Source organism: Clinocottus analis, unplaced genomic scaffold (assembly GCF_023055335.1).
Source record: "Clinocottus analis isolate CAN_PGR_092001 unplaced genomic scaffold, fCliAna1.0.p SCAF_4, whole genome shotgun sequence".
NCBI lineage: Eukaryota > Metazoa > Chordata > Actinopteri > Perciformes > Cottidae > Clinocottus > Clinocottus analis.
Window position 1 is genome coordinate 16,220,441 of NW_027176153.1, and position 16,790 is coordinate 16,237,230.

A 16,790-nucleotide genomic window follows, 5' to 3' on the forward strand; every position below is an offset into this window, starting at 1 on the left:
AGAACAAAGTCAACAAACTGAGCCCTAACTCAGCAATTAGAAAACAGACTATCTATTCATGCTGACTTCCCCTCCCTCACTCTACAATAACAGTTATTGTTCTGGATATTTCACGGATGTGTATGTACAGTGAGGCAAGTTATATGTATAGCGGTTTCCATCACAACAGCTGGACTGTGTTTAGAGTTAAACACTCCTTGTCTGTTCCAAGCGTTTGTGCTTTCCTCTGTATCATTTCCATCTTCCTGTCCTGTTTGGGAATCTTCAAATGTGCCATTGCTGTTGGTGCAGTTGCCAGTCAAGAACCAGCCATTTATGAAGAAATGCCATTTTCTCTCTCTGCTTTCTTTTCTTCTATCATATTAGACATCCCCATGATATTTCATACTAAAGGTTAACCATTGCAATGGAGCTTTTTGTTTTCTTTACATTTATTTACATCCACTGCTCATAGCTGGCCAGTTGCCATAAAATATTGTAGGTCAAACCTGACTAGACACGTCACAACAAACTGCTGTAAATCCTATGAAAGCATATTGATTGAGCTCCCATAAAATGGACACTGTCCACATTTCTGTTTTTACTGGAAAGAAAAAGAAATACAGGGTCTTTGTTGAGGTTTAACACAACCACAACTACATAAGTAATGAAAGCAAGGGGGTCGAGAGTGATAAAAGCTAACCTTGATTCCTTTGGCTTTCAGGGGAATAACCTATTTTAAGATACATAAATGCTTAATCTTCTCTAAAGTAAAAGGCAATGTTTTATGTATGTTCATAACTGCTGCTAATAAAAACAAGTGTGGCTAAATTTTTGAAAACACATTTGAAAACAGCTGCAGTTAACTTGCAGTATGGTAAATAAAGGCCGATATGTCTGCAACTCCTTTTACTTGAGAAAATTGTTTCCCAGCTGCTTTGACAGAATAATACAACTAAAACAAAACAATGCAGATGAAAGAGGGTAAATTAAAATAGAGAACATTATTTTGTGTTCCGAAAAGGAATGATGAATTGCCTGGATCATTTATCTTTTGCTTCCTCTGTTTGTAAAGTATGATGCACCGGTGCTCTCCGCTAACACAGACACTACTCGTGTTACTTGTGTAAGTCTTGGAATGAGCTCAGTAGCAGCCTCGACAGTCATTAGGTCTGTTGAGGGTCACGCGTTAAGCAATGCAGACACATTGCTCAGTGTAGTAAAGCTTCGGGCTCCAGGTCTGATTTATTCTGACTTTGGTCAGGGCTGGGGCACTCCGTCACTCTTCAGAGCTACTGGATGAACTCCTTGGCTGACCCTAAATTGATTCGAAGAGGGATAATTACCTATTTTCCTGCCCCTGTGACAACCACCCTGAGGAATAATTTATTTTGTCTATACCCCCATCACGGCCACAGGCCTGGCAGAAAGCTCTGCCCCACTGTAATGAAGAAGTGACCTTGAGTTGAGACATCAACATTGCTTTAGGTCAGGAAACCATAAGCATCAAGACATTCAGCATAAACACACCCTCACGAACACACACGCTGCAGCATTACAAAAACGCAGTGCCCGGCCGAGACCATCTGTCATGTGCTCTGACAAGGGGTGTGGTGGGGTGGGGTGTGGGAGGGAGTGGGGGTGATGGTGGTTGGGAGTGATAATAGCTACCGTCTGATCCTCAGGATACAAGACCAGGGACATTGTCTGCAATGATGAGTCTAATTTTAGTCGGTGTTTGTGCAAGCAAATTCTCCATTTATCTTAGAGCATTTACTATGTAGCGGGTGTTATCTCTTGGCTGTGCAGACAATGTAATGCAGAACAAAAGTGTGTTTGGCCCCTCCCATGAATCAGAAAGTCTCGATGGATCTGAAATCTGATTATTTCATCATGAAAGAATTTTCCTCTGACCTCTGAACTTCCTGACAGGAAGCGGAAAATACATGAACATCCCGAGGGTTTGGGAGAAGTTTATCTATTTCTTTATATAACAAAGTAATACACGCAACTTTGTTGCCGTAACCTTTTGTTTTGGCAGAGAATCAAAGTGCCTGTGTATGGGGAACAAATGCACAGAAGCTTCCTGAAAACCTAAACACTCCAACGCACGGAGGAAAAGGTGACGAGCACTCCTGGGACACCTTAAAAGCTTTCAAGTATTGTCTGACAGACTGGAAACACTCGCATGAACAAAACAATGTGCTGAATTGGCTCAAAATGAGTAAAAGGCGAACAAATCACTATTTACTGGAACATTGTATCAGAAATTAATAGTTTGTCCACAAAAATTTTATACACACAGAAAAATATCACATATATGTACATATATGTATGTACAGTAGCTTATATGATCATACTTTATCAAAAAAAGTCATAACATTACTACTTTAAGTCTGTCATGCAGTTGAGGGGCTTAATACATTACTCTGAATTCTGACAAAGGTAATATAAAAACTGTACATGACAATAAGGCAAGTACCCAGAAACTAATAACTATAAATATAATATATTTTATAATTACTATGTATGTATATATATATATATATATATATATATATATATATATATATATATATATATATATATATATATATATATATATATATATATATATATACAATTGTTAAAAACACATGATTTCTTTTCAATTATACAACAATAAATACAGATATAAAACACATGGCTCTTGGTGTGGTATAACCATGGATCCTATCTAAGAATAATATGGCTGACATCACCATTCAGAGATTACTCCAGTGAGGGAGGCCCCTCTGAAAATGTCTACTGACATTACAGGCACTTGGTTTGACTGGAAGTATTTTCACTGTTGATGTGAAGTCTTTCTTAAACTGCGTGCAGTAGTTGTTTTTTCACGTCTGCTGAAGCTTTGCAATAACATTTTAAGACCTCAAATTATTCTACAGTCAATCTTAAAAAATACTTTTGTTTGACAACCCTTCACTTTCTACATATCGGACCAATACAGTTGTATGATGTACATTCAACATTTATCTTAAACAAAATGTGTAAATATCTAATGTGCCTTACAGTTTCAATAAATATATATTTTACATTGTTTATCACTGTACATGGAATGCTCTTTGTTTCCTTCCTGCGTCTTCTTCATGTTCTTGTTTCATACAGTATACTCAGAAGATGAGAAGGTCATGATATATGTATTTGCTGTGTTTCTACCAAATACAATCTTACAATTGGGTCTAGGTTGGTTGCAGAAACCGGGATTGTTCATGTGTATTCTTCATGTATTCTTCGAGGCTTTATTGTTGTCCTGTCACTTCTATCTTTTATACGTGAGTGTATTCCATTCCCTTGTAGGGCAGTATGGACTGCAACGCCCTCGTGCGTGAATCTCCATCCAACAATGAGTGAATCTCCATCCAACAATCACTCCACTTTTAATCCACTTTCATTAATTCAACAAAGTTTGTTCACATTATTAGATTTCTACTTCAGCCTCCGGACTGCTCTGTCGTACCCTGTCTGTTCTCATTCCAACAGCAGTCTTGCTCTCTCTTGCTGTCAATATGCATCTCTCTCTCTCTCTCTCTCTCTCTCTCTCTCTCTCTCTCTCTCTCTCTCTCTCTCTCTCTCTCTCTCTCTCTCTCTCTCTCTCTCTCCCATAGGGTTGTCTGCTACTTTGTACATTAGTCGTGCCGTAAGGCTGTTAATGCTGTGAACCATTCCCTGCATTCCTACTGCTCTTCTCTGTCTGAGCAGGGAAAGAGTTTTTCTGGTATGAATCGATGCACATGATCCTACTCAACTGCAGCTGAAGTGAAAACCTCTTTACTTTCAAGGTAATTTTGCATTGCAGATGCTGTCACTGACTGCCACTGTATTTTCTACAGTGCCCTTATAAAATGGTGTTGACATTCTCAATGATACCATTCCTCTCTGCTTGGGTAGAAAGGACCAGTGCTTACAGCTAGAGGACTTGTTGACAGTATAGCTGTCCTTTGTTGTTGATAACATCTGGTAGAGGTCAGAGTGCTGTGTTGTCAGGCTGCGACGCTGTCGGTGGTGGTGGCAGAGTTCTTTGCTAAAGCATGTCCTTCCTTCGGGCCTGCGTACACCCGTGCATGTCTTTTCAAGCATGTCTCTTTGTTTGTTTTTTTGTTCTCATCAGTCTCTGTCAGTACAGGCTGTCCTTGGTGGTGGAGGTGTGTGTAGCAGAGGAGTCGTCAGGTATGGAGCCCCGGCGGTTAGTTCGTGACCGACACTGCAGCAGATTCTGCAGCTCTCTGGACACACTGCTGGAGAACGCTGTGTAGATCCACGGGTTGGTGCATGAGTTCAGACTAGCCAGCAGCATCAGGATGGTGAAGGCCACTCCTGCTGAGAAAACACACGCACACACACACACACACACACACACACACACACACACACACATTTATAACTAGGGACAGATGATCACATTGTTCTCTTCTCTCAAGATAAATAGGTTCAACAACTTTTCAGTTTAAATGGTAAGACAAACTATTCTTTAGGAATGACTATAAATTTCTAGAGGGACCAAATTCTGCATACTTTCTTTTTCAGTTTTTTTTGTCACTTATAATATTTCACATTGGCCAATTAGGACAACTGAGTAGGATTTTTTTTTTCATAATGCAAAGTTGATGATAACCACACACTGTCATCAGCTAGATCAATGTTGATAGAATGTCAACATCTGGCCATGTTGCATAATCATAATTAACTGGCTTTTGTTGTTTATCTTCAGCTTCAAATCAGGTCACATGTCCACTACAAACTATCATCCACTAGCCTTACTCGCTTCATCATCGGTTGCCACAAAGCACATCAACAGATGCTGTTTGTGTACCAAAATGAACATAGGCCAGAAAAGTCAACCGGGGGGTTTCTGGTTGACCTTCAATTTGATTCACTGTAACCCCAATCAGAGCTGGCGCTAGATGTCTTTGGAATAATACGTATTTAGACCTATTGAGATAAACAACAGCATCAGAGGTTATTGCTTTAAACCAGACCTGATTGTACAGCTTTTGTTTGTGGCTGTACATGTAAATTAGCAAAAAGATAGGGTTCGCACATGTAGGGTAATTACGTGGATAAACTGGGCTGCAGAGGACGAATCCATGTGAGAAAAACAACTTAAATTGATAATTGGCTGTTTTTTATTGTTCTCTGATGCCAATTTGCGTACATGGGTGAATGTTGCAATTTTGATCCCAAACTCTTTGAAATCAGGCGGGTATCATGGATAAACACGACCCATAAATCATGTGCGGGCTGACCTTGGTCTGGAGGGTTGGGGTCCCAGGCTGCCCAAAGCTGGACGATAAAGAAAGGCGACCAGCAGATAGTGTAGACCAGCACAATGACCAGGGTCATTCTCACTGTCTTAGCCATGGCTTTCGTGATGCTTGGAGGCGGAGTGGCTGGAGTGGCTGGAGGGGGAGGGTGGGTGTAGTCAAGGGAGCAGCGGGTTGAGCCAGAGGCCATCTCGTAGGACGTGTAGGAGTCCTGGCCGTCTGAGCCGGTCAGTGTTTGCTGCTGTGCAGGCAATGCTGTGGTCGTCAAATGTTCACCACGACAACTGCTATACTGGATAGCGGATGATACATCGTCGCCACACTCTCCAACTTGGCGGTTATGGGTGTTGTTGTGAGGGTTGTTATTCACACCCTTTATGAACTGTCCTCCTCGGCCATCCCTTCCTCCTCCTCCTCCTGACGCCCGCCTTCCCTTCTCCCTCTCCCTGGCCCGCTCGTCCTTCTTAAAGCTGTGGAAGTGGAAGAAGATCTCATTCTTCTTTAGCTCAGCCATCACCATCCTTTCTGACTTAAGGTAGATGTTGTTGTGAATCTCTCGGAAGATTCTTATCTAAAAAGTAAGATTATTTTTAAGAATTAGTACAGTATCATATGTGGGAAACATGACAAACCATCACTCAAAAAGCAAAGGGCCTGAGGACTGAGTTGACCGGCACGCGCCAGATTAAGATGCTTGTCTTTGCTCTTTGCAAACAATCTTGTTTGTGTTTTGTAATTTTATTTTAGCAACAACGTTACCCTGAGAAACTAAAATCATAATTGGAGAATGAATAATAATAAATCATGTATACTTGTAACTATTCTTTGTTTGTTTTTTAAACATATTTGATTCAAACTGTTCTGCTCTTCTGACACATATTTTGACAACAGTTCTATGAGGGCACGATTTAGACACTGCAAACTACATCATACTTCTGAAAAGATGCCTAAACAGGCCTCTCAATTTGAAATCTGATAATGAAAAAAGGTCAGGGTTTCTATGTTTGGCTGAGATCTGGTATATTCCACTTCTTGGCAGGAGGTTCTCAGAGTGGGCAGATTTTCTGAGCAGCCGTCTCAGCGGTGGTTCTGCAAGTGCTGTGTTAATTAGGGGAAATAGCAGGACCCTGGAAATATCTTTCCCCAAATAGAGCAGCAGAGCTGATGGGAGGCGGCCAAGAATGCCTACCAGCCATGGGATGCTACATAACACCAACCACAATCCCCCACACGCTTATCAAACAATGCCTGCCAAATGCACCCTCCGTGAAAACAAGACAGGATTTCATTCATGCCTCGCGGTTCATTATTGGATAATGTTCCATTTAACATGTAATCCGAGTCAACACACTTTGTGGGCGGTGCAGAGATTGAGAGCCAAGCTGTTATGACCAGTATTACCTGACAGATGGTAATGATGAGGGCAGGTAGCACGAACACAGCCACGGTCATCCAGGTGATGTAGGCCTTCAGCCCCCACGACTCAGCAAAGTGACCCCAGCACTCAAACTCTCCAGCAGCCACTTCTGAGCGAGAGAAGATGAACACCTGACAGACCAAATAAAAGGAGAGTGGTCAACACACCTGCAGATACGACTGTTAGTTCCGATTTCCACTATGTGAACTGCAATTACCCCGCTGAGATAAAAATAGACTAGCATCTTCAGTTCTACAGATGAAAGTGTGAACGCCCGCTAAGTTCTCATTACCTATTTCACCATATGTTGTTGTGTTTGTGTAAGGTTTTGTTTGGATGTGTGTTCATCCCTCCCTACCTGTGGTATGCTGAGGATAAGTGCCAAGCCCCAGGCCACCATGACAGGGTAGTTCCAGCGGGACATTGATCCCCCACGGTAGGCCTGCAACGGGCAGCAGATGGCCTGGTGCCGGTCTACCGTCATGGCAACTATCATGTAGGAGGAAGCAAACATCCCCACAATCTGCAAGTACTTGATGGACCGGCACAGAAAGTCAGGCCCCTGAAACCTCTCTGTGATGTCCCATATTAGCTGTGGAAGAACCTGCACACACACATTGAAAAAGGCACCATTATATAAGTAGCTCCTAGAACAGTGAAGCTATGTTCTCGTTTGGCCTTAGGAAATGAGAGAAAGACTAAAGGGCCAGTCTGATGATACCCCATATTTATATTTATTCAGATTCTTTGAAAAGACCATCACAAATGATGCATTGATCCTACAAACAAGTGTTACTTGTTTAGCCCAAGTCGGATATTGTCCATCGCTCTGTGCTATTGGCCTGCATTGTTGTCCAAAAACACATTGAACCACGCTGACTACGTTTACACAAACACATTATTTTGGAATTATGCCCATATTCCCAATAAAACAATAAACCCTCTGAACTGTTTACATGAAGATGTAATGCATGCATAAACTGATGTAAAATACCCCTGTATGTACTTCCTGTAGCTACACCCTTTAAATAAGTTAAAGTATCCTTCTTTTCCAGCTGTCATGTTGTGGTGCACACTCATTATCACTGTTCTGCACTTTTTTAAATAACAATAATGCATTTAATTGACATAGCGCTTTTCATAGTACTCAAAGACACTTTACAAAACATGTTTTAAATCATCATTCTCTTTACGGCTACCCACGAGAACAGACTCGTTACACCCTAGAAGTTGATTTAATGCATGCTAATTTGAAGCCTAAATATGTTCTTTACTTTTACAGTAGTGTAACATATCATCACCAACCCTCTGTTTTAAAATATACCACAGATTACTAGTAATAGTACTCTTACTTCAGTACAATATTATTGCATAAAACAGAACACTAAATCTGTTTAAACACCTTAAAGTTCAATACAGTACATAAATGCTATTTTCTTTGAGTTTTGTGGCAACAGTGTAGCTGTATACTATCAATCACATCGATAGTATATATAGTCCAGAGAAGTAAATAAAGAGCAATTTGCAATATGCGTCAACTCAATATATGTGTCAACTCAAACCACTTAAAGGCCAGATGTTGCTTCCCAAATTGCAATGAGCCATGAACAAATCCATATTCAATGTAGTATGAAGAAAAACATACAGTTTAATTGTAATTTAAGGATTATTTTTGGGGCCTCTCTCATTGTTTAGATCATCAGAAGAGAGGAGTCCTGTTTAGATATTTGTTGACCAGGATTGTATCTAAGTTTGTCTATTATTTTTTCCACTCTCATACTTTACATTCCTGTCATGGTCTCATGTGACTCATGAACTGACCTGAAAGAGAGCCACCACCAGGTCAGCCACACACAGGTTGACCATGAACACGTGCATTGGCGCATTTTGCTTCCTCCTCCTCAGCAGCACCCACAGCACAAAGCTATTTCCCAGGGTGGTCAGAGCCAGCACCACCCCGAGAACTGCAATCTCTGCCCGAGCCAGACCCAGGTCCCTAATCCTGGGCTGGGGCAAGGTGTGAGGCGTGGTGGAGGAACCATTCTCAGGGAAAAACCCAAAAATGTGAGAACTGTTGAAGGAGTTCAGTTCAGAGACAAATGAGGAAGAGAAATTGTTCCTTCCTGTGACACCGAGGGAGGAGAGGGCTAACCCATCCCAGTCGGTTTCCACACTGATGGGTTCCATTCCTGAAAGACAGACAACAAAGTGTTAAGATGTGAAAGCCTGATTTGTTTAAATGAAGCCCTGCTCAAAGTGATCACCAGGAGAAACATTGATGCCGGGTCACAAGACTGTCTGCGCACACATTTTGACCAGGCTCAGATTTTATTAAAACACAAACAGTTTACTTGTTCAGTATTATCACCCTATCAAGGTCGTGCCTGCGCTTGTTATTTAATTTCCTCCGGTTGTCCTTAGATTTGTCAGCTGACAAATCTTCCCTGATCATATCGCTTAAAATCCAAACCAAAAGACGTGGGTTTTTTATTAAAGAAACTTGGCTAATGACACGAGGACATGCAGGATTAATAACATGTTGGCGCATCTGTTACATTTTTACACTATAAATAGCTTCTGTTATGCGATTTGATGAAATCTGACTGAAAGTAATGGAAGTCCAAAGGTCTCAATCATGCTACCATGTAAATATTGTTATATATTAAAGTCTTTGTGTGTCCATATCTCTCAAATCTGTCAGTTCTGTTTGACGCAACTCCAGAATTGTTTATTTTCGTATTCATACTTTCCCAAGGTTGATTGACAGCTTTCCCTTCTATCCCACCACTCTTATTCCTTCACCTCCGCTCTCACAATCGCTCTTATCTCATGCTCACCCGCTTACATTCCTGGAACCCTGTTTTTTGCAACTCTCGCTCTCTTTCTCTTCTCTAATTTATCCTGTCATTCTTTTCTCTTCCCCTTCTCACACTCTCTCTTGATCTCAATAAACTTCACGTTTGTTTTTCTTTACTTATAAATAAATGTCTCGAAAGAACAGAAAGTTCATTGGAATGAGATGACAATTTAAGGAACAGAGTCGTGGGATGCTGAGGGAATCCTTGGTCAAATAAATGCCACTTAGAAAAAAGTCTAGGAGGAAAAATGAGGGAAGATGAAAGAAGAAAGATGAAGGCAGTATGGAGAAACGGCTTGAAAGCAAAAACAGAACAGAAAAGGTAAAATAATAGAGCTGTGAAAAAAGAACAATAATGTATGGAAAAGAGAAGGTGGACAAAAAGAGAGCTTCATGTGGTTACTTAACACAGAGTGTGTTGATTGACATTATCTGGATGTATTATGTTGACTAAAGTGCAAGGAGTGGTGCGGTTTACAAATGTTACACTTAAAGGCTGCTTAATAGGTTCTTTTCCACATCTTAAAATAGGAGGAAAACCATATGCGTGTATTGTGCAATTAAGTAGGACTGACAATATATTACGAGGTTGTTCTCACTCATGTGAGACATAATGGCCAATTTGTGAGTAATATAGCGTACTCACTGCTGGGTGCGAGAGATAACACAGCTGAACATACTGTCAAGCGTTACAAGCTGGCTTTGCCAGAGGAATGTATTCAGATGAACGCATGATAAGCCAGACCAGCTGGACCTCCGCATCCAGCATGAAAGGAAGAGAACCTGAGCAGAACCATTTCTCTTGATTCAGAGAAAGACCCCTCCGGTTTTAAGTGACTCCCCGCTGCCCGAGAAGACGACCACATCACTACCGGGAATAGTATGCATCGGCTTTGTGGTTTTTTTAGTGGTCTGCTCAAATGTTGCCTCTGTCCAAAGGTCCTTTGGATCAAAGCTAGTAATATTCTTTCTTATTATCTGTTTATTATTTTTTCCTTTTCAAGTTTTTTTTAATTAGGGGTTTAGACAGCGAGGCCTTTTTTCATCAAGGGATCTCCTGGCCTCCCTTTGTCAAGACCTGAGGAGCCCTGTAATTATAGCATAAATCATGAGAGGATCCTTTGTGCTGCTGCAGTCCTTAATACAAACGATATAAGCTCATTATGTTGCCTATATTTGCCAATTTGATGAATTTCTGAAGTGAAATACCTTTGTCAAGTATGCTTCTGTGAAGATAAGGTGTAATGACTTGGGAGGAGGTAGAAATCCATCCCCACTACTATAGTAATTCTTTAAAATGACATAAAAAGATGAACAGGTAGGAGGAACCCTCGGTAATGGTGTCCAGACTTATATGTGGAAGTATGCCAGGCAGATTGACAAAACATTGTTGCATCTCTAAGTACTGTTATGATTCTGAACGAGCCTCTGAAACCTGAACTCCTGAAGGACACAAAATATTTTCTTGACGCTCATTTGCATTGCTCGTGCATCCAAGACATCAAGACGGATTGTCTTCAAATTGCTCAATGGCTTCACTACAGTAGACCCATGCAAAGCTCCAAATTTCTGGCATTGCTGTTGCCTGTCCTCAGAGGAAATTCCTTAAACTAAGGGTACAGAGAGAGGGTATGATGTCTGTAGAACTGTGCTTGATGCAGTTTATGTATTCCTTTACATAACCTGTCTCTGGAAATGGATTCTGCCTTGCTCTCTCTTTAATAACAAAAAGCACATCAGAGCTTTCCTATCTGTCTGATTGAGTTATTGTAAAGCACAAATTATTCCCATCTCTCCGTGCTGGATGGACTGTAGATGCTGCTTTTACTTCGTGCAGCACAGTAACTTCCTCTAATTATTTGAAGGCTTTCACTTTGATTAATGATGGAGTCTATTCCTCTCTGGCTTTCCTCTGAAGAGACAAAACGGTGCTCAACCCTTCATTTTCATGTCGTCTCCATTCTACAACACTTTCCCACACACAGGTGCCTCAGGGATGACAGAAACAGGTTATTAAATTACTCAAGAAAATGGTAAAGCTGCCGGGCATAACGTCTCGGTCCTATTCTCTCGCTGTTCACACATGTTTTGGTCATTCTCTTTGACAAACTATGTCATGTTCCAGCTATGCCGAGATGTTAACACTATCGGTTTGTGTCAAAGTCCTCTTAAACCATTCAAAAGTATGTTGAGTACCAAATGTTTTAATTATTTGGTTGACAAAACGTGTCATTGACTGACAAAGTGTTGCACGGTTGTTTTGATTGTTTTGGTTTATTATTATTAAATCTTTCTTTTTATATTTTTACCGGCTTTGTTTATATTGTGTGTGTTTTCTTTTTCTGTGGGACTTTGGGCCAGACGCATGGTTTGGTTTTTATATTTTTGGTGATGTATTTTTTTTCCGTAAGAGAAATAACTAAATAAAACATCAAGTAAGAAAAAAAGTGTTATTTTGTCAAAAGTATGATTTGGCTATATTTTCCTTGTGACAAATATTCAGAATAATCTAAGTTCACGGGCTATACATCTGAATTGAATGGATTATTTTCAAAGGCAGGCTATGCAAATTATTCATTAATGTTTGACATGAAATTAATCGGCAGGCTTGAAACATATTGAACAATCTGCCACAGGGAAAATCAGGTCTGCAATGTAATATCTGTCAATGCTGCATTATTGATAAGGCCCTTTGAGCACAGAATGAGTCTGCACTACTTTGACTAAAATCAATGCAAACTTGATCTGCACTGTGAAGGTTTACATTACAATCATGCTTCTAGGGATGCTAATCGTTTAATATTGTGTGAAAATGAAGGGAATACAATAGATTTCTGAAATGGTATTCATGCAAATAACAGAAGCAAAGCAGTTAAGATGTAAAGTATAAGGGATGTGATGCAAATCCACGGCTTTGTTCCTTTAAGTATTTTTTTTTATTTGGTCAAATAAGAAGCAACTTTTTAACAAGAAATGTATATTTAAATAAACGTAGGAAACATAAGGTGGACTCTGAATGTTTCAGCCTGACTTCCTACTGTGTTTTGATTTCAAAGTTCTAGCTTGTCATCGCTTGCTCGGAAGAAAAAACACATATCTCTCATTCTTGTATGCACTTGTTTGCATTGCAAGACACTGACCTCAAACCCGTTGCCAGGTTTAAGGCTAATCAGTTGCTACGATGAAATGATGGTGGCATCAGTGGCAGACAAACAAGTGCTTAAACCCTGGGTGTAATTATCCAGACGTAATGAAAGCTCCATGCCTTCCTTGCTTGTCTTGTGCATGGACGGCAGTCCCTTGGTTAGTTCCCTTTGACCAGGTTCAACCTAATCTGATTAATGAGGAACTAACAGACCTCATTAGCAGCCTAGTGTACACTCAAACAACCTGTCCTTAATTCCCTCCTCTAATTTGCTCTTCCTCTTTCCTGTTAATTTCTCTTTTTCCACATTCACCCATCCACTCAATTTGCTCTCCTTCTGTCCAAACCAATCCACCATCTCATGTCATTAATGATCAAAACAGTTTATGATATGCTTGTTACTTCGGTTGGATTTCCATTATCATCCTCATTCAAAGACATGGACATCAGTAAAAAGGATTTAAATAGCTTGGTCCAATCTGAGAATAAACCAATGGAAATTCAAAATGAATCCAGCATTAGACTGCACCCTGCGATATTCTGAAGCGTTGGTATTCTTTTCTGCTTTTATTGGTGTGGCAGGAGACTGTATTTACATACCGATCAATAGATTCTTACACAACAGGTCTGGATGAGTCATGTGGTGCCTATGCCGGCCAGTGCAGCTTCATCTGCATGATAAGGCAGCTATGACCATACTTTCTTCTTCAAGCCCCTATTGGGGCGCCATTGGGAATCAAATTGAGTCATATATGAATATGACTCAATTTGATTCCCGATGGCGCTCTCACATGCAGCATGAATTCCCCACATGAATGAATCAATTCACTGACAGGTGAATACTCCGTATACATTTATACATTTCAATTTGCGGGGGCACCTGCTGCACTTAATAATTCACAGCAGTGTATTCATTATTTATTCCTCTCTTTTTTGTATCATTCAGGTTGTAACCTCCTGGCTGAAGCGCATGTGAACAATAACAGTAAACACTTATTCTTTCACTATCTTGTACAAACAACCCATTAAATGTTAATCATGTGGAGCCACACCTCATTAACTGCCACATTTCAGCTCTGAATTTTGTATTCACAAACATCGGCACGAATTTATTTTAATAATACACTGGCTGGTGAACAGACCTCCTGGGTTTGTACACCGGCCGGGTCTTGTGTTGCAGAAGGTACACGTCCCGTTATCAGCACTGATAAAGCCTGTTCATAAGACCACTGACTGCTCCTGTTATGTATCATTAACCAGCACACTGTCAACACGCATGTGACCCAATCAAAAAATAAACTTTTTTACGTCATATAAAATTCTTGAAAAATAACGGAAACTGTGCCGCAGTTTTACCACATCAGCTAAAACAGCCCTGAAAGTTTGTAGATGTTATGGTTAGATTTAGCCACAGGATGAAATGATTCCCCGTTCGAAACCAAAGTAAATTGACTGTGAAAATAACAGTAACAATAATGATGATGATTTTTCCTGGTTGGGGCTACAATCAAAGAGGTCATTTTGTGGATATTATAGATTGTGCCAAACAAAAAAGAAAAAAAAACTGTATGAATAATGGAAAAACCCTTTTTTGAAGCAATTTGGTTGATACAAAAACGTCCTGCCCTGAATCACAAAAATAATTTTCTTCCAAGAGTGATTCTCAGAGAGAAACAGTAACAAGTTAGAGAGATTTATTTATTTGTGCAATTGCAATTACACTAGTGGAAACTGGCAAGACCAACTTCTGCGATGGTGAAGATACAGACTTCAACTTAGAATTAAAGTGAAAGAGACATTGTGAATTCCATCTATTTAAGTAATTAGTTGTTCTGTTGACAAGTCAAGTAATAAGTACATTTACTTTGAAGGTACTCCCTTGGGTGCAGCATAAACACACACTTGGTCAGGTGCCACAAATCACCTTTTAATCATTTCAAGAGCTTTGACCCTAAAATTTTGGGGTGGACACAAACGCAGAAAGAACATGGCAAGAACACACACGAGCACATAACAGAAGAGCACCCCAAGGTGAGTCGCTGGGCCTCTGCAGCCTCTCACCTCGTTGTCAGTGCATGGTAAGCTTCGTCACGCGTGTCCTTTCGCTTGGTGTGTTTCGCTCTCGTCTCGATGACTGTGGGAACAAAGCATTAAGAGCCGTCACCATTACTGTCCATTAACATTACATGAGAGAGCAGATCACATGAACAACCTGACGATCCCCTTGAGCCTTTTTTTATCCACGGAAAAACTTAAGGGGTCCAAATGCATTTTCAATTAGGCTGTGCCATAAAATATTTCCAATCCAGTACACCCCTCTGTGCCAGACAGACTGTATACATTACCGTACTGACAGGCATGATAAATACACAGGCTACTGTGAGCTCCATTACTTCATCAAAACCGTTCTGTAAAAGGTCTCACGTATGTTGTCAAATCAACTTAATGTGATATTCAATCGGTTGAAATAAACAGATGATTACACGACACAAATGTGTATATAAAAATCATGTATATCTAAACAAGCTTATTTTAATGTTAGTAATCATTTATGTAAACATTTTCTAATGTATTATCAATAAATTAATTCACGTTCAGGAACAGGTGTACTTTTATGGCACTGGCTCTAAAAAAAAGATTTGTTTTGTATTCCTCTTATTCTGTTTAATTGTATGAACATACAATTAAACAGATTTATTTCTTTGAGAGAAAAAAAGGCCGAGAACTCTAATTTTAGCAAATGTTAAACTAAAGAGAAGAATAATGATACGGATGATGACAGCATGACACATGAGTGAAAATAATGACAGTCAAAACTACTATTATTTTTATTTTACTGAATACAGAGCTGCCTCGAGTCACACGCGGACCCAAAACGCTGTAAATGTACAGAGACATGACCTAGATTAATCAGTAAACAAATCCATTTCCTTACAAAGTTGCTGCAGATCGCTGGGCTGTCAAGTGTTTTCAATGGTAAGAGGATCATTTCTTAATGATGTTAATGTTGTAGTATTTATATTTATATTAGTATTCAAGTCAAACAATCATCAAAGAGTAAATTAAAAGCACTCACATATGATCCACTTGAATGGTGCCGCCAAGTGACAAAAAGCATTTAGAATTTCACCCAAAACATTCACATTGTCAGCGTTGACAATCCAAGTCCCTCTGCTCAGTGTAATATCAGATGACTCCTGAATTAATGTGTCTTCTTCAAAGCCAGGTAGTTTTTCATTTTCATTTCGTGGGACAAACAAGTTTTTTGAGCTCTGTGCAAGTCCTTTGTGTGCCTCCTGACGGTATTGTCCTTGCTTATAGTCTGAGTTCACAAGAGTATGTCAGAGTAATCCATTTGATAGCCATGCGTGTCCTAGGTCCTTGCTCGCGTTCTGCTCTTGCAATATGCTGTGCCTCCAGCAGCACGAGCAGAAATGAATCTAAGCTCCGTCTGCTCTATACCTCCCCCTCCGACGCCCGCTATCCCCTCCTCCTGGGTCAACCAGCCTGTCCTCTAGGACTGAGGGTGGAGCGTGGAGCCGGGGTTGGAGAGAGGGTGTTATACATACCTATGAAGTGTATCAGAGAGTGGGAGAGAGGGAGAGAGGGAGGTGGACAGTGTGACAGAGTACCGGGTTTATCTGCATGCGCACATGGTGTATCCGTGTGTGCATGTGCATATATATGTGTGCAAGCTTGTTTTGAAGTTTCTGTTTGTTTGTGTGTGTGTGTGTGTGTGTGTGTGTGTGTGTGTGTGTTTGTGTGTGTGTGTGTGTGTGTGTGTGTGTGTGCGTGTGTGCGACAGAGGGGCTCCTCCCCTCATTGGAATGATTTATGCCTGATGGGAGTCATTGATACATGCCACTGGTTATTCAAATCTCTCCCTTGTTTTGTCCTCTCTTGCCTTCCGTCTCCTTTGTTGTTGGTGGACAAGGGCCAGTGCATTTCCACCTATCCAGGAATGCCGATTGGCCGGGTCAGCCGGCCAGCAGCAGGTCACACCCGTAGAGTACACACAGAGCAGTAAAGGTTAGTGCAAAGAATAGAAAGTGCTTTCAGTTCTAATGTCAAAGCTCTCTCTCTCTTTCT

General features: G+C 40.5%; 1 protein-coding gene across 1 annotated transcript; it reads right to left on the reverse strand.

Annotated features, from left to right (window-relative positions):
* Positions 1-2,677: 2,677 nt before the first annotated feature.
* LOC137800187 (vasopressin V2 receptor-like) lies at positions 2,678-15,973 on the reverse strand. Its single transcript, XM_068597250.1, has 7 exons — positions 15,778-15,973; positions 14,763-14,835; positions 8,521-8,888; positions 7,058-7,303; positions 6,684-6,830; positions 5,265-5,853; positions 2,678-4,335 (listed from the first exon to the last, which is right to left on the reverse strand). Exons 3-7 carry the CDS (start codon positions 8,884-8,886, stop codon positions 4,136-4,138), a joined length of 1,548 nt encoding a protein of 515 aa, XP_068453351.1. The 5' UTR covers positions 8,887-8,888; positions 14,763-14,835; positions 15,778-15,973; the 3' UTR covers positions 2,678-4,135.
* Between the last annotated feature and the right edge of the window lie 817 nt (positions 15,974-16,790).

What these genes read in the sequence shown, in the direction of transcription:
- LOC137800187 (XM_068597250.1), bottom strand. Translation starts at nt 8,886, where the DNA reads ATGGAACCCATCAGTGTGGAAACCGACTGGGATGGGTTAGCCCTCTCC. An exon ending in TGGTGGTGGCTCTCTTTCAG is followed by an intron (nt 7,304 to 8,520) that starts GTCAGTTCATGA and finishes GTGTGTGTGCAG; the next exon opens with GTTCTTCCACAGCTAATATG. An exon ending in TTATCCTCAGCATACCACAG is followed by an intron (nt 6,831 to 7,057) that starts GTAGGGAGGGAT and finishes TTGGTCTGTCAG; the next exon opens with GTGTTCATCTTCTCTCGCTC.